Genomic DNA, 18,592 nt, shown 5'->3' on the forward strand with positions numbered 1-18,592 from the left:
GCTATGTTGTAGAGTATTGTGGCTGCTGTGCAGAATGTTTATAGGTTATAATAAAATAAAGTGTTAAGCATTTTTGTTACTTTTTTATATCACCAAAAAGTCATTGTGTACAACTGAACAACCTTATTAAAAAAGATTTTTTACAAAAAGAAAATCTATATTTTTTGTCCTTGCAATAGTGGCAACTTCTTTCTGCCTGTTGTAATGCTTGCTTGTTATAGTTTTTTTTGGTTATGGGTGGGAGGGCATAAATAATGGGATAATGGAGTTTGGGCAAATAGTTCCCATATAAAAATGTGAGCAGCAGACAGAAACTGGGGGACAATGAATAGATGGCATATTCCGTGGGTGCGTTGAGGTGGTGCTTATTGATGTTGAGGTGGTGCTAAGGTGGTGATGTGCTGGTGCGTATGGGATGCGTAGGTGATGCTGAATGATACTTTGGTGGTTCCGAGTGAAGTTGAGTTGGTGGTGGTGGTGAGTAATGCTGAGATGGTGCGGAGTTCTTTTGAGGTGGGGGTGCTACGCCGGTGCTCAGGTGGTGCCGAGCTGGTGCTCGCCTGCATGTCCAAAGTATAGTAGTAAACACTGCTTAGTGCTGTTGAGTAAAAAAATCAGGGCTGGCTGAAGGTTAAGTGTGTTGAGCAAGGAAACAACAACACACTATCTGTAAACTAAAAACTAGTAAGCAAGGGTGTGCAGATTGAGCCCAGGAAAGGATAAGATAATAATTGCAGATAGTCCTGTGGGGATCCAATGCATTTTCTGTGCCATGAGTACAGGGTTCTGTGCGCTCCTGTTAGCGGAAATACCCTCAACCCAGACTAATTCTGCTTTCCCCGTGTATCACCGCCTTGCCAAGCCTGGTCACAGACAGACATGCTGAGTGCAGTAGACAAAGAAGACGGACAAGAGTTTGAATCTTAGTACAGATGGCCCCACCTTGGGACGCATCTACTTTTCGCTTTCACCTTCGGAGCAACGGTGAAAGAAATATCACAATTCCAAGAAAGTACGCCCTGAATAGTGTAGATTTATTTTATATGACTATCTTTGGCACACCAATAAATACATTAAGTACACAAAGTTAATTACACTTTGAGTTAAACAAGTTGAATACAAGGTGTTTGAAAATATATACACCAAAATAATCAAATTACAGTCCTTTAGTGGCGTTTAAAAAGTCTGCCACTGTACCAGTTCCTACAACTTCTTACAGTTTTAACAGAGCATGGGGCCCTGTCGTGGTCATCCCTCCCCCCTACCCCCCCCCCCCCCCAGAGCTGATGGGGTTTTCATGATGATACTCCGAGTTCTAATAATGAACGACCTAGAGTGCTGACTTGCTTTTTACAATGTTTCTGCAGTTGCGTCACGCAGCTTCATAAAACTGATTTAACATTGTTCACTTTCCTCTGTAGCAATATGAATTTGAGAAGGAAATGGGTTTTGTTTCTGCTGCTTTCCTTAGTAGCTTTGGATTACTACCTTCCTAGTATTTGCATAAGACTTTCTGTAAAATACCCCATACCTGCTCCAAACAAGTACTAAACAAGCCCGGTGGGGGCGCGGCAAAAAAAATGGCCGCACGCCTTTCTTTTCTGAACATGGAGACCAAAGTAATCAAAACACAAACACGGCTCCTGAAGTAAATAAAAAAAACAAGAGAGCGCAGCGGCCGTGAAGAAAGGTCAAGCATGGCAAATGAAGCTGCAGCAAACCTTTCATCAAGCCGGCGCACCAAGTAACAAAACACGACACTTAACATGAGCAGAGGCAGGCTAACAAAAAAAAAAGCGTCCTCTCAAAGTTTCCTAAATAACCTAAAGAGAGTAAGAGCACCGGTAACAGGGGCAGTCCTTATGGGAGGATACTAAAGTCCAAAAGGAGGGACTACTAAGCGTCTTCACCAAACAAAAGCTGGCATTTACAAAGGACAGTAAGAGGAAAAAATAAAAAAGATGGGTGGTGCTTGAAGCCCCTATTGTAGATACAGCATGTCTCAAAGAAACAGCACACATGTGCTGCCCAGGTGAGATCTAAAAATGGCCAGCTCACTAGCTGTGTCCCGGAAAGCCCACAGGGACATAGTGGTTTCCCTGCCCGCCCCAGCGTGGGCAGAGAAACCTGTGTTTGCTCTCGCTTGGTAGGATCTCCAGCCAAACGGGACCCAACACAAAGTCTGTTACCAGCGGGCGGGAGCTTTAAAGATGCTTGCTCCGTCGGGGAGCAGACTTTTGATCAGTTTCCCTGCCCGCACTGAAGCGGGCAGGGAAACAGATCAAAATACTGCCCCCTGCGGGCGGGAGCATTGCCTGCATGTGAGGAGCCAGCTACATTTAATTGGGAAAAAAGGCCCTCAGGTTGGGGGTAGCTATGAACCTGATAAGGCTTAGCGGGGGTAAGCGATGCGGCGTTCTTCCCCTTTCATAAACAAAAGGACCTGGGGGGATGGAGTAGCCATAGCTAAAAGACACCCACGAAGGGGGGGGGCAAGCAGCCCCCTCCCTTAAAAAAAGCCCTGCGGAAGGGGTCCCCGGGACCTAATAAGACTTAGGGAGGGGGCCACTTAGCCCCCTTCCTCTTGAAAATATATTGGGCCCTGGGGGATGCCTTCCCCAGTTCCTTTTAAAGGCTCAGGGAGGGAGGGGCGCGCGGCCCACCTGCTCTTAAAGTAAACAAGGCCTAGGGGAGGGGGTCCCAAGAGCCTTTTAAAGGCTAGAGATGGGGGCTGCACAGCCTACCTCGCCTAAAAAACAAAATGGCCATAGGGGATGGGGTACCCAGGGCCTAATATAGTTGCGGAAGGGGGAGCCACTTTGTACCCCTCCCTTTAAAAAAACCTGCAGGATGGGGTCCCCAGGGCCTAATGAGACTCGGGGAAGAGGGCAATGTGCTCCCCTCCCCTTTAAAAAAGTATAAGGCCCTATGGGGTGGGGACCCTAGGGCCTACTGAGGTTCAGGGAAGAGGGCCATGTGCCCCCTTAAAAAAAGGCCCTGTGGATAGAGTTCCCAAGGCCTAATAAGGCAAGGGAAGGGGGGGGCGGGAGTGCCCCTCCTCTCCTTTAAAACACACAAGGCCCTGTTGATCACAATTTAGACTACTGGTGTGCTCCTTCAGTGCAAAGCTCCAACCCCAAATAGGTCGCACATCCTCTCAGGAGCTGAAGGGTGGCAACAGAAGATACATGGGGAGCACTATACATGCGGTTAAGAAACACATTTTGAAGCACATGAAGGGTATTGACAACAACGATCTCCACTATCGAGTAGCAAGACATTTTAATGAGGTGCATTTAAGGAACAGATCCATGTTGACATATTTTGCGATTGAACAAATACTATACAACATCAGAGGAGGCAACACAACATGGCTACTTAGAAGGAAAGAGTCTAGATAATTTGTGGACCTAGAAACCAAAAGTCCATGGGGTCTGAATATTGCTGAAGAATTAAAGGGACATGTGGATAATGCCTAGCTCTGATGCTACTGCTAATGATGTCTTCTCCATCCTCTAGCAATGTGTAGGAAGCATACAATCTAGGATAAATATTTAAAGTTTTATTATCAATTGCAGCACAGCAACATAGAGCAGTCAGATCATCATTCAGGCTCAGTGCAACTGACCTTTCAGACACCAGCAGTTCTAAGCAAGGATTCTGAGTGGAATCAGAATGCAGAACATACAATAACAGTATGCATACCACAAGTAAAAAGATAGAATATAACATATCTCCCGTATATGAAAAAGAACATAAAATGAAATATACAAAAAGGAAGAAGAACAAACAACTCTATCTTACAAAATCTAAAAATTTCCCTGGAAACAATCTTGGGCAACTAGAATTCTTAACTCTATAAGCAACCGAGTCATTGTGAGAAAGAATAGACTCAGTGGCATTTTGCGGTACCACACGGTTGGGCATACGTTGATCCGGTCTTCTTCCTTGTGCAATAAAACTATTCTCCTTCCTTCCTTTGTTGAAAATAACTTGAAAAAGCTTTAAATTCAAATGTTTTGGGTTCAGGAACACCGCGCTTCTGTGCTACTGCTCCTAGGTGCGTGAAGTGTTCCTCAGCTTGTCGCCAATTGTAGAAAGCATACAATCCAGGATAAATATTTAAAGTTTTATTATCAATTGCAGCACAGCAACATAGAGCAGTCAGATCATCATTAAGGCTCAGTGCAACTGACCTTTCAGATACCAGCAGTTCTAAGCAAGGATTCTGAGTGGAATCAGAATGCACAACATACAATACCAGTATGCATGACACAAGTAAAAGACAGAATATAACATAACAGTTTCTTTAACATTTTGTTTTATGTGCATTTATGTCTGATTTTATTTTGAGAGGAAAGGAAGGGGGTCTCAAAATCTCATCATGGATCGCTGAGACAAGAATCCCCCTACCTTTTTCTTCTGACTTGCATCCGAGTGTTTGCACAGCAAGTCACAGATAAGAGGTTTCTTTTTTTCTGAATTTGTTTTATTGTTTGACAGGACTGAGCATTTATAGATCCTGTTACTCATGTTATATGTATTACTGTATACCATGATTACACTATGTTTAAGATGTTACCAGGTGCCTGCCGGAAACACGCCCACTGGGGCTTTATAGATTGATGTTCTCTCCAGTACATGCTGGTCAGGGTGATTCCAGTATTTTTAGGTCTCGACCTTGCTATCGCGTAAGCGATCGCAAAGCGAGACTATTGTAAAAGGGCATTTCAAAGTGCTCCCAAAAAGCGGATTGCATTGCTAGCACGCGCACAATCACGCACTTGGTGCCGCCATGCACACCGCTTTATGGGAGCACTTCAAAGGGTTCGCTCCCCGCCGGGAATGCGCTCCCCCGCCCCCAAGCGCGCGCGAGCCACCTCCGCCGGGCTTGTTGAAATGTGCTCTTGTTTCCATTAGCCTTGGGTCATGGGTTTTCTTCTCCTAAGTGCATCTTCCGAGTATTGTTTATTTTATAATTGCAGACGCGCTGCGTTCATCGCCTCCAAGCGCCTCATGGGTAATTACGTCTTCTACCATTTTGAGCTGTATAATGCTGTAAAACACTTGTGCTTTTCCGGACATCTTTGTCCTCGTTTATAATATTAAACATTTATTTTCCTAGTTCTCCCGTCAATTGAACTGTTGTTGTCCACTTTACCTCATGTTACTCTAATTCCCTCCTGTGACTTTCAGGGACATGCCATTGTTTCTGTTTTATTATTTTATGACACTTCTTCTTCTGGCGTTTCCTTCAGTTGCCGTCCAAGTACCTCATGGGTATTTACGTCTTCTACCATTTTGAGCTGTATAATGCTTAATGCTATAATAATCGCACTTCAAAGGGTCCGCGGCCACCCCCCCCCCCTTCCCCCTCCCCCAGCGCGCGCGCCACGCTCCGCCGGGCTTGTCTTGTTGTTCAGGTCACAAGAGCACTTGACCACAGACTGGAAAGTGAAAGTGCATCGACTGCCCTGTCCACATGATACTGCTTGTCCTGACCAGCGAGTACTGTCCAGTCGTTCCGCCACGGCGTCTCCTCCCCTCTGTTGACAAGGCAGGCTATATGTGCCCTTTGGCCGTTGGTCAAATACTGCTGTGTCTGCCCCGGGGTCTGAGTTAGCAACAGAAGTAATGCAGAGATGGCTGAATTACGGCAGGGCCTTTCGGCGCCAGTGCCATACATCGGGGATCCGTGCCTGCCTGCACGACCGCAGGTTCAATCCCAACGGGCCCACTCTAAGTTTCATCCTTGCAAGGTCGACTAATCAGTACCATTTGCTTCGGCAACCAAAAAACACGCTGAAGAGTCCCAAAAGACCCGGGAGTTTAACGTGTGCTTTACAATTAATGACATGGGCGATGAAGTTCAGCAGCCCGAAGTACACCTTTCAAGACAGTTTACTGATTTCAACGTCCGCAGAGGGGATTGTCGCCTTAAAAACGAATGAAGACTAAACCCTGGAAACCTGACACCCTTAAAAATAGAAAAACCTACCAACAGACCACCCCTTCCCCTACTTTGTTCACCACGTCCTTATTAAGGAGGCAATCTATCTAGTAAATGTGAGATCCACGCTGAAAAGAACATGAGTAAGAAGTGTGTGAGAATGTAACATGAACAAGCATTTCAAAGAAACTTATAGCTGCTCCTAAACTGTCTGCTTTCCTGTCTGAGATGCGTCGACGCTCCGAGGGTGTGAGGGTCTTTGGGGGATGGAAGCTGCTGCCAGGTAGCTATACAAATGCTAATGTAACTGCATTTCCCGGTGTTTGTGTTCTGGTGGAGAAATGCGGCGTCATGCAGTATAGGCTACGTAAACTAAAGCTTTGCTTTGTATAGTTGCTTACTCCTCTGACTTTGCCTCTTGGTTCGTCCTCACCAACAAACAAATAGCATTTCAAGGTAACCCATATATCTTTAAATTTAAATTCTTAAGCAAGCCAAGAATGCAAGAGCATACGTGTAAAGTGTTTTTCTGCAGCAGTTATAGTGTCGCTTCAAACAGATTTTTGAAACCTGTCAAAACACGCATACTTTTTTACTTATAATTTATCTGTAATTGATTGTTAAAGACTGTTTAACACTCATTGCAGATTGTTATTATTCTAGCTATCAGCAACCAACAGAGTGAACATTCATGATCTGTGTAAATACCGTGTTAGTGGCTCATCATAACTTTTTGGCCTTTTATCAGGTTTCATTTAGGTGTTATCTGGGATAATTTTAACATAAGCACTATTACCAAACAAGCATTTGCAATGCAATAGGTCTCGCATTTACACGAGTTTGAGCTATTGACATTGCAAATGACAATGCATTTATCTGTTTTTAAAACTTAAATAAAAGGCAGTCATTTGCAATGTCAATAGCTCAAACTCGCGTAAATGCGAGACCTATTGCATTGCAAATGCTTGTTTATTTTGTTCTTTTAACGTATGCATCATGTTTAGGGCTACTGGGATTATAGTATTTTTTTTGTTGTTCAAATTTTCCGTCTGTATTTATCCATATTTATTTCGTGTTTTGTGAACAGATGAGGTGATAACTTGTATATTTCTACATTTATTTAATGGCTAAACGTGGACTCATACTTTGAGGCCTGTCAGGTTTTAGCACATTACACAGCCAACAATATTAAAATAATAAAACCACGTTAAAAGAAATAGTACAATAGTGCATATACGTGTTGAGCTAAGCAGTAATTTAAGCACATCTTGTTGAGATTTGTAACTCCCCATGCAGCCAATATGTACTGTTATTGGTCTGAAAGTGATTAATCTGAGCATGGTGAGTCACTCAAAAGAAGCCAAATTAGCTGTATTTTTCTGCTTCTAAAAATAAGTAGACAGGAAAGACAATGCTTTCTGTCTGTATTGATCTGTAAAAATCTATAAAAACGAAAAACAGGGAGCCCTAATCATATTATATTGATATTATGGGTAATATAATTTTAAGACATGTGCCTACATTAATTGATATAGGTGTGGATCGTTCTTACACCAGCATGTCACGTTTTTGGAGGATTGTAATAGCACAATAGCCCGAGTTAATCATTAGAGTCCATGGTTGCGTGACGTACATGGTGGGATCACTGAGCCACTCATGAACAGGATCTGATCTGTTCGGGGCTTCAGCACGCAAGTATATCAACATCCTGTACAGTTTATCCGAGTCAACTATTGCTATATGTGAAGGTGCAAACTGTTTACATATGATAATGAAATCTAATTATATGCGTGAGGAGAAGGGACCCAACTTGTGAGACATGATGTAGAGTTACCATGACTACTTCACTCCAGGACCTTTTGTCTACAGGCCACTGTAGTCCATTCAGTATTACAACTGTTTGTTTCTGTGTTTCTTATCTGTAACATCTCTACATAAGTAGATAATGTAAGGACTGGTTTTACACCTTACTGAGGTGCGCATAAAGTGTCAACTGTGGGTGCAAATGACACGGAATCAGGTTCTGTGTGCGTTTGCGTCTACTGCTCAACGGGAGTGGTAGTGGAGGCGACAACAAGCAGAACTGGTAATACTCGCCAGCATCCCACTGAACATGAACAAGCATGTGTAAAGCGCAAACCAATCACCCGTAAGGGTCTCATGGCGCTGAGGGCTGTCGGGGAGATAAAGTGAGCTATTCCCCAGAGTCACATAATGCTGAACTGACCTGCCTCTGCGCTGGGGATCAAACCGCGAGCCCCCGCGCTCCAGAATCAGCCGCCCTGGTCGCTGTGCCTCACCCCTTTCACTGGGTTTCATACCCAACTCGCACACCTCCAGTAAGTGGGAAAAATATTGAATTGTGCAGTTTGAGTGTGGAAAAAACCCTTAACACTCCGGTATTTTCATAAGGTGTGAGGCAAGTGATTTCTCTGTATTAAAATAGTTTTCATGTGGAGTTAAAAAAAAAAGAAGAAAAAATAAACCACCTTAAATGTAAAGATTCAAGTTTATACGTAGTCCAGAGATTGGTTCACTAAGCCGACAATCCTTATGCGCAATTGGAGGGCAGTCACTGTACACATGGAAATTACATGAGTTACTTATCTGTAACAATACTTTTACTGCTTGAAACTGTTTTACAATCACATGCTGTGCACTATTCTGTCATCTAGTAGCCAGGTCTTAAAGCTTAGCTCTAATATCAAAGCTTGGACGCTGTCCAAGTGGAGTTGGTATGACAATGTGTAAGGTGCTTTCGATGTGTGAGCAGGCTATTTCGACAGCACGACTAAAGAAAGACTGGCACATGGTTGTGCCAGCAGTAGCAGTGCCTTTATAAAACATTCACATTATAAGGCACCATGAGCGGACACCTGGCCTTTGATCTCAGTCATTGTACAAAGCAATTATATGATTTTAAAATGGATGCTTGTCCCATTCATTGGTTGGGCTGGTGTGGCACAGGCGCATGTGTGCAAATGCGATACCTCAAGAGTTGTACTTTTTTTTGTTGCAGTTTTATATAGCGCGTGCTCGACCCGAAGGTATCAGAGTGCTTTACATGAGCACCATTACGTACGGGGTGATGAAGTGATTTGCTCAGAATCACAGGATGTTTGAGCCTCCCAACAGACTCGAACCTGGCTCCCCAGCTTCAAAGCCGGCCGCTCCAACCATTAAGCCACATACTCTCCTGATCTATCTATTCCAGCATTGTTCAGGTGCTTTCATGCAAACTGGTGCCAGCTCTGAAAGCTGCTACTGGCTTTAAACTCTGAAGACAAACGGCAGTATCTCTTTACTTGTGGTATCCCACTGCTCGGACTGTTATTTGTTACTTTTAAACAGCTAAACGGGGTTGGTGTTGAAAAGAAAAAAAGAGCGGTGATACTCCGCTTTCAAATAAAACTAGGCCTGCATTATTCTGGTGAAGTTCCCGAATTTTGAGTTACAAGTAATTTTTTCACGCCGCAGAGGCAATCATACAGAAAATGTCTTGCCAAGAGATATGGTTTGGTCGAAACACTCTCCTGCAGGTGTCTTTTTTTTTTTTTAATAAAAAAAGTCTTAAAGAAGTGTTTGCTTGCATGAAAAACACAAAGAAATAAGTCAGCAAATCACATTTTGCTCTTAAAGCGTAAAAGTTCTAATTGTGTAATGAATACGCAATTATGCACATTCCTAAAGAAAGTTGCCTTCACCAAAAGGACCCACTGTAAATAATCAAGAACCGTAACACTGGTTTGAATCTCCATGTTCAGGGTTCTGCTGCTCGCGAGCTAGCTTCAAGCTAAAGAAAGATCATTACGTACATATATACATCTATAGAAAACCATAATCTGATCATAAACAAACATCAAAGGTAGGGATGATGGAATAGCTCCAAAAACACTGCTCCAGCTCCAGGCCATTTCTGTACACTGTAGTACGGACAGCTCGAGCCAGGGCATTGGAGGAGGATACAGTCTGCAGTATAGAAAACGACCAAATATAAACTATTTAAGTACAGTCATACTGTCTGCATCGTATAAAACTACCCACTTAAACTATTTAGGTACAGTCATACAGTCTGCAGTGCATAAAACTACCCACTATAAACTATTTAGGTTCAGTCATACGGTCTGCAGTGCATTAAACTACCCACTATAAACTATTTAGGTACAGTCATACAGTCTGCAGTGCATGAAACTACCCATTATAAACAATTTAGGTACAGGCATACGGTCTGCAGTGCATAAAACTACCCACTATAAACTATTTAGGTACAGTCATACGGTCTGCAGTGCATTAAACTACCCACTATAAACTATTTAGTTACAGTCATACAGTCTGCAGTGCATGAAACTACCCATTATAAACAATTTAGGTACAGGCATACGGTCTGCAGCGCCTAATTCTACCCACTATAAACTATTTAGATACAAGAACACCGTGTGCATTACAAACAACAACTTACTATAAACTATTTAGATACAGTCTGCATCGTATAAAACTACCCACTATAAACTATTTAAGCACAATCGTACAGTCTCTGCAGGGCATAAAAGTACCCACTATAAACTATTTAGATACAATCGTACAGTGTGCACTCTATAGGCTCGACTCATGTCTAGCAGGCTTTGAAACAGGTCCACTATTAGGACACCGCTGCACTGAAGCACACTAATGTCCTTCCTCTCACTGGTACTTGAATGCCAAGTACAGATCCCAAGAATGATGCGACCAGCTTATGCTGGGGCCTCATTACCAGTAAACAGTATGGATGGCCTGCCATGTGCATAAGAAGATGTTAAAGAAATCTAAGCCAGGAAGTGAGGAAGATATTGCTGCACGGGGAGCAGCTCCGACCTGGACCAGTGTTGTGGGGAGAAACTGCTGTGTCATGCCGGACTGGGTGACCTTGGAATCTGTGGTCCTGGTTTCTGCTTTTGGTGTTAGCCCTTGACCAGATACGAGTAATTCTTGGAAATCCGCTTACTCCGTACGTGCTTCAAGCTTTAAACGGCTACCGTAAGAAATATAATCTCATTGACATTCCCCGGAAATCTGACTTCTTACCTAGAATTTCTCTCCCTCCTCACTTGGACAGTAGACCCTCTACTCCTCCTTTGAACCCCTTGAATGGGAGCATTACTAATCCGGCTCCCCGTGTCCAACCTCTCCCCTCTCCCCTCTCCTAACCCCACTGACTCTGTCCAATCCCCGACCCCTGTTCACTCTACCTCCAAAGACCCAAGTCATTCTCGGCCCCTGCCTAAAACCTTAAACTTTTTCAGCTCAATAGCACAGCAACTGAACAGAATGGAGCTGAAAATTAACTCCCTTGTTGCTGATTTCCTATACTTACAACAAGATCTTCTCAACAGGACCAAGCCGCCGTGCTCCCTCTCCCCGGGTAGATTTCCTCCCACCCCACTCAATACCGCTCCCTTGGCCCCTCAGTGAACCCCTCGTCCCTCCAGTCCGTCAGCGAGTCAGGCACTTCGACCCAACCGGGATCGCCAACCCTTTTCGATACCGAAACCTGATGAGATCAACGACTTTTACCTCACTTTGAGCTAGAAGTCAGCCCCTTTCCCCCTCCCTGTTATTATCGGCACTAACAGAATCCCTAAAAATGTCCACACGCCTAGACCTCCTGCTCAATACTCCTATCCACCTTACTCCCCCCATCATTGAGGCTCCCCGTCCTCTCTCTTGCATGCTCCTCAACTGCAGATCAGCAGTACAACACGCCACAGACATTGCTGAAGCTCTACTCGCTGAAGAAAGTGACATCGCTTTCCTCACTGAATCCTGGCTCAATGTCCACTCCACACCCATTCTTGACATTCTCACCCCTCCAGGGTACACCATCATCAGACAAGACAGACCGATCAAAACAGGGGGGTACTAGCCATCATCCACAAGGCAGGAATACAGATTACCAAACTTAAACCTGCAGAATACCTATCGTTTGAATACCTGGGTGTCGAACTCAGTGCCAAGGGCACCTCACCCATCAAATTCCACACCATCTACCATCCTCATGGAGAGCGTACCCTTTTCCCCGAAGAACTAACAGACCTAATGTCACGGTTCTCCAGGACAGACACTAAAGACGTGTTCCTGGGTGTCCTCAATATCCACTGGAACGACCCAGAAGACTCCACTGCCCAGAACCTATCCAACCTGCTTGAAATATATAACCTCAAACAACTCTGCAATAAACCAACTCACATCAAAGGTGCAACACTGGATGCGATCATTACCAACAACGATCTGGTCTCTCTGACAGCGATTTCTCCCATTGACTGGTACGACCACCACCTCATTCTGTTCAAGATTGATGCACTTGTCTTCAACCAACCTATTCGTGATGACAAACCTAAACACTGGACCAGAAATATCAAAGCAATCCCTTTATCCGAATTTGAATCCAAGATTCATGCCCATCTTCAACTCCAACCCTCATCATCGACGGCCGATGACCTCACTACACACTTCAACTCAAAAATGACAGAGGTTCTAGACCAAGTAGCTCCTCTCAAACTCAAACAATTGAGGCGAACCAAATATAAACGCTGGTTTAACGTGGTTCTGAATGAGGAAAGGCGTCAACTCAGACAAACGGAAAGATCTTGGAGACTAAACCCCTCGACCTTACACCTAGCGCAACTTAGATCTGCTCGGCAAGCATACACAAAACACATTTTCAGTGAAAAGGCGTCTTTCTTCCGCAGCCAACTAGATCTGGCAAAAAACAGACCGAGAGAACTCTTCAACATTGTAAAAAGCCAAACTAACTACACTCCCTCTCAAGAAATCAAAGCCACCAATGAGCGTTGTGAAGAAATTGCCACCTTCTTCACTAATCGAAAATTGATCAATCCTTCATCCAAACCTCTAACCCTCCTTCCCTCTTAACCTGCCCCACTCTAACCACCCCTGATCATTCTTAAAGAGTTCTTACCAAGGACAATCAGGTCTGCCTCCAGCTAAAAAACAAAGCGCATTGGACCGATTTTGAGCTAATGTCGGATAATGAGGTTTTTCAGTATAATTTCTAACCTAAAACCTTCCTCCCACACTATGGACCCCATCCCATCCACAATCATAAAAGAACTTAACCACCCTATTTCCCCTTTCTGGACAAAAATCATCAACGCCTCTCTCACCTCAGGCTGTGTCCCAGACTCCCTTCAACTTGGACAAATCACACCCATTCTCAAAAAACCAGGGGCCGACCCTAATGATCTTAACAACCTCAGACCTATCTCCAACCTCCCATTCCTTGCAAAAACATTGGAAAAATGCGTTCTCCACCAACTCAACAAACACATTGATGAGTTCAATCTCCTTGACACCTTTCCATCAGGATTCAGGAATGGTTGTAGCACGGAAACAGCTATGCTCAACGTCTCTGACGATATTCACAAGGCTTTAGATGAAGGCGATGCCTGCCTACTCATCCTTATTGACCTATCTGCGGCATTCAACACAGTAAATCATCCAGCGCTTCTGGAGACCATGTCGAAGCGCTCCGGCATCAATGGCACAGTACTAAAATGGTTCACCTCCTGCCTTCAACACCGCTCGCAACAAATTAAAATCAACTCCTGTCTCTCGAAGCCAACAAAAGTCACACTTGGGGCCCGCAAGGCTCGTTCCTCTCCCCGGCCCTCTTCAATCTTTTCATGGAGCCCCTCACAATCATCTTGAAAAAAGCTGGAGTGAATTACCACCTTTACGCTGATGACACCCAAATCTATTTCAAAATCAAGTCTCCCAGCGACATCCAACACCTCAATGCCACTCTAACCGAGATCCAAACTTGGTTCAACGCTAACCACTTAAAACTCAATCCAGATAAAACAGAACTAATCCTATTCTCTCCAAAAAGCAACGATCGTCCAATCCAAGAGTGGCTCAAGAATCTGGTCGCCCTAAACTGCCCCATCGTCCTATCCGACTCAACGCATCACCCTTGACAAGAACTTATCTTTGGAGGCCCACATCAAAAACTCTGCAAAAAGTGCTCTTTTCTCTCTAAAACACCTCAAGAAATTGAAACCTTTTCTTCCCCATGATGACCTCAAGACAGTAGCCCAATCCCTAGTTCTCTCTAAAATCGACTACGGGAACGCCATCCTAACAGGGACTCCAAAAGCTCACCTAGCCCCTCTAAAGGCAGTGTTGAACATGGCCGCTCGACTCGTATCTGGAGTAAAAAGATTTGATCACATCACTCCAGCTCTCAACTCCATCAACTGGCTTCCCATGGAAGGGAGGTGTATTTACAAACTGGCCTGCATCACACACAAAACCCTTCACTCTCCGGCCCCTAACTACCTGAACAACAAACTGGTAAGAGCAGGTCAATCCAGATCGCTGAGAAGCTCCAACTCACTCCTTCTTATTCCTCCGAAACTGAAAAAGAAAACCACACAATACCGATCGCTCTCTGGCAACGCTCCCAGGATGTGGAATGCTCTCCCTAGAGTCCTCAGATGCAACCCCTCCTTCTCCCGTTTCAAAAGGGACCTGAAAATCCATCTCCTTAACAAATACTTTCCTGACCAACGTCAACTAACCTAGACTTTAATATCCGAGTTTACTCCTCTCTCTTGACATTCAAGGATAGTTGGCGACCGGACCACCTTTTCTTCCATGCTGTATTTTTTGTATCCCTGGTTTTGCTTCCTTACTGCCTGCCTACTATGTAATGCAATTTCCGTCTGTTTTTCTTTACAGTATGTATGTACAGCGCTCTGATACCTACGGGTCAAGCTAGCGCTATGAAAACTTTTTAAATAAATAAATAAAAATAAATAAATATGTAACGCAAATACCTACATGCCCACTTATGTATGCATTCAGCCACCTGTTGATGTGTAGCACATTGCTGCACTCCCTCTGTGTCAATACCAAATAATTCAGCACAAGTTCTTTAAAATACCGCCCTCTGATGTGTGACAGGGTATAGCAATGGAAGAATGGGAGGGAGAAGTAGGACTGCTGCCCAGAGCCCCTTGTTCAAGAGCCAACCTTCTCAAGAGCCAACCTTCACTGCTCGGCGCCTCGTCAGGGGTAGGAATCGCTATATTAATGCAATTTAAAGAAAGCAGGGCAGGTGAAGGTGCGGTTCCTCGCCTCTGTTTCCCATCTATTCCTTTACATGCATACATTAGAAACTGCTACGTGCTTCTGGACGGGTTTGCCTGCTGTACCAGCTTTGTTTCCCTGCAGGCAGCCCCACACGCTCTGTGTGCTTGTTCAGGCAGACACGCACTGTTGACTGGTTGGCCTGTAAGCCTGCAGTATCTCGGGCTTATAGGAGGACACAGAGCATGTCTACTCATTGACTAGAGGCTTTGAAAGGAGCTGCAAGGATACTGGGGGAGTGTTTGTCTGCCCAGTCAATGGGTCTGCGCGCCCTGCTCTCCCCCTCGGCATCGCTAAGGAGGGCAATAAGATTTTACAACCGGACGCCAGAGTGCAGCAAACATTAGAGGTGACCCGGGCAGACCCGGCTGGCTGCCACAGCCCCCATCAATCATTCCGATCACCTGCCCTGCTGGGCACAACTCCTCGGATCCATTTTATGGCCGCGCTTCCCTCTCTCCATTACGCTCCTGGTTGTACCAGCACAGAGCAGGAAGTCGTGCTGGCTTCACACAAGCCTGTCATTTTCTTGTCACCTGGAGCAGGGAGTCCTCTGGGGCCATATATCACAAGGCTCGAGTCTGGCCTCCCTGGAGCTATGCCTAAAGGACACCCGCCCGCCCCCCCCACCCCCCCCCCCATTGTGTACGAAGGAATATCTTTATAGTTTAATACTCATGGGAACATATTTTTGGTCACACTACAGGTTACAAAAAAGCTAAAATTAAGAACACCCAATAACCTGGCCCAAGAACTGAGCATTAAACAATAAGATGTGCCTTACAGGGCTGTGGATCAATGTTTTGAATGAGTAATAAACAAAAACTAACATGCTATAGAAAATGGCACTCAAGAATTAAAAACACCTTACCAGATAGTATTGGTCATCAATGCCACACAAACCGATGTCTAGTCATTTTATTCTAACAAATTACCCTTTCTGGAAATGTGTAAATGCACTTGCAAGACAGACCATGGTTACATCTCTGGCATCTTTTACCAGCTGCATAACTAGTTGGCAACTAAACCACTAGAAAGAAGCAGAAATGCCCCAAGGTACATTGTTGTGAATGCAGACAATACCCCATATTTCTTAGCTGCTACTTGTCTTCTACTTTTATTACAGAGAGAACCCACTGTAGAAGCAATTTCTCAAGAATTTTCATTATTCTTTGTTTCACTTCTAAGCTGTTCCACACTTACCCACTTGAATTACTTTTAGGTGGCTTTGGAAGTTCTACTTTTCAATGGGTCACATAAGGTTTTTTACTTCTATGGTCTATGGGCTATAACTTTATAAAAACTGGGAGATTGTTCATAAAAATGTCACCTCTTGTTCTTTCTGTGCTAGGTCTTCCCAACAGGGATAGTACTATTAGGTCCTCATACTGGCCATTATTATGCCAGATATATGTGTAAACAGTGTATATATGTGTATATGCATATGATGTAAGGTACCAATTACAGTTACGATATACTGCTTCTAAACAAGTCTCTTAAACTCTGTACTCGGTTTACAGCCCTGAGAAAGTCTAAAGGACGAAACACATAGCTGTTTTTTTTTTATAAAGGTTTCATTTATGCATTTCAACAATCTTGCCAACAAAAAACTTTGACATGGAGCATGCCGGCTATTTCTAGTGCAATTCATGAAATTTGCTTTCCCACTTTTATAACTAAATAAATTCAGAACGGCAGTAAAATCAAACTCAAGCAGATATTTTCCCAGTGTTGTACTCAGGAGACACTGGCTAACATACCTTTGAATATTATTGTTTTTTCCCAATCATTTGTACTTGGTGGCCCTAGAGCGTGAGCCTGTTTTTGCACCCATATTGTTATTCCCTGTATAAATAAATGATAATTTGGCTTCTTCGTCTGCAAACTCCTTTGATTCTGAGGCCCACCTTTGTCTTCCTTTAAACCTGGCTGTAATTCTGGTAGTTATGCCTTATCTAAGAGTTCCTGTCAGTCAACAAATCAACAGCGAGTAGAAAGAATACGAGGATGAGTGAGGAGGATGAGGATCCCACCAGAAAGCCCACGGAAAAACATGCTTAGCGAAAAGCGCCACCAGAGGCGGCCTATATGCAAGGAGAAAGGGCAAGTTCCAATAAAGCTTGGTTGAAACCAGATGCATCAGAGTTTTTACTGCACACTGACTAAAAAGACAGACACCACCCAAAGGCTCCTCCAAATGTCTGCAGCGGGACCCGATTCTCCATTATAAAACTTACCAGACAAGATGGTCTAAAATATTTCCTTAAAATATTTTCTGGTGTATCTGAACTTGATATAAAATGGCAGTTTCTGCCAGGATTGTCTCTTAGCTTTGAATATGAGTATTTGGAATTGATATCACATCCTAAGAAGATATAAAATATTTGACCAGTACTACAAGCCTTCAATAAATGACTTACAACGCAATTAAAATATCCTTACCTTTCCAGTCAACACTGATGGAAATTCTGCATCGAACTTGTTGCTCAAGCCAAATCTATGAACAGGGAATAAATAAAAGCAACCGACTTATTCCCATGAATCTATCAAAAGAAGTTAAAAAATCATGCAAGAGAATGACAAACTACAATACTCAGTCGGCAAACTGCATTTCAGATTGGAAAGATACTCTGTGATTCTTTTACATATGAAATGGTTGTTGGTAGGGCGAAAACAAAAGGCATCATACTTTGAAATAGCCCGGTCATGTCTTATTTGGACAGCTGTAGTAAAGCACTGAGTACTTTGAAAATGTTTCCTGCAATTTTTTTACCCATAGGCATTTTAATCTTTCAATTTAGCTCTATCCACCTCAAGGGGGTCCGTCACCCTACTCCACCATGTTTCAGCAGGACAGTGAAGATCAGTGAAAGAAAGGAGTCAATTCAGAGTCAACCCTGTAATTGGTAGTCAGGACTACAAAATCACAAACTCTATGCCAATTAGAGTGAGCAGTGTGCACTTTGGTTTTCTGCAGTTTTTCACAAGTGGGCCTTTTAATCTTTTAGTTTAGCTCTCCCATCCTTTGCAAGTGCGTCACCTGGCTCCGCTCTATACCAGTGTGGTGGTAAAGAATCACAAAAAAAGGAGGTGCCAAGGTACCAGCAGCAGTCTGATTGGTGTCCCGGGCTGCAAAAAACACAGCCTATGCTGGAGTGGTGCGACTGCACAAGCTGTGCACAGTCTTCTTGCCATCCATTTGGCTGTCAGGCTGGGAGCGGAGATCCTGCGATTGAACAGACTTGCTAGGCTTAGAGCCCCGTTTGATACTTTTTAGGGCTCACGCCCTAGCGTTGCAGTGCGCAGCACTGCTCACGCAGGCGAGAGCCCTTTTGTCCGGGGTTTGAAAACAGAGCCTTGAATCGCACACGCTCGTGCCTGTGCTTTTCCTTTTGGCTTCCGCGATTGGCCTTTGCATCCATGTTTTTCCGAACCGGCACGAAATAGGCCAAAGGCGGACACATTGCTCCGGCCATGGCCTATTGGTGTCTATTA

The 18,592-nt window shown here is 44.1% G+C and overlaps 1 protein-coding gene across 1 annotated transcript in view; it reads right to left on the bottom strand.

Annotated features, from left to right (window-relative positions):
- LOC146829567 (cysteine-rich hydrophobic domain-containing protein 2-like) overlaps window positions 1-18,592 on the bottom strand; it is a 221,695-nt gene that overhangs the window by 187,348 nt on the left and 15,755 nt on the right. Inside the window, exon 2 of the mRNA XM_085608271.1 lies at window positions 17,540-17,594. Coding sequence (XP_085464397.1) covers window positions 17,540-17,594 — 55 coding nt within the window. The remainder of the gene's footprint in view (window positions 1-17,539; window positions 17,595-18,592) is intronic.

The sequence above is a fragment of the Triturus cristatus genome, chromosome 5_2 (assembly GCF_964204655.1).
Source record: "Triturus cristatus chromosome 5_2, aTriCri1.1, whole genome shotgun sequence".
In the NCBI taxonomy this organism is placed as follows: domain Eukaryota; kingdom Metazoa; phylum Chordata; class Amphibia; order Caudata; family Salamandridae; genus Triturus; species Triturus cristatus.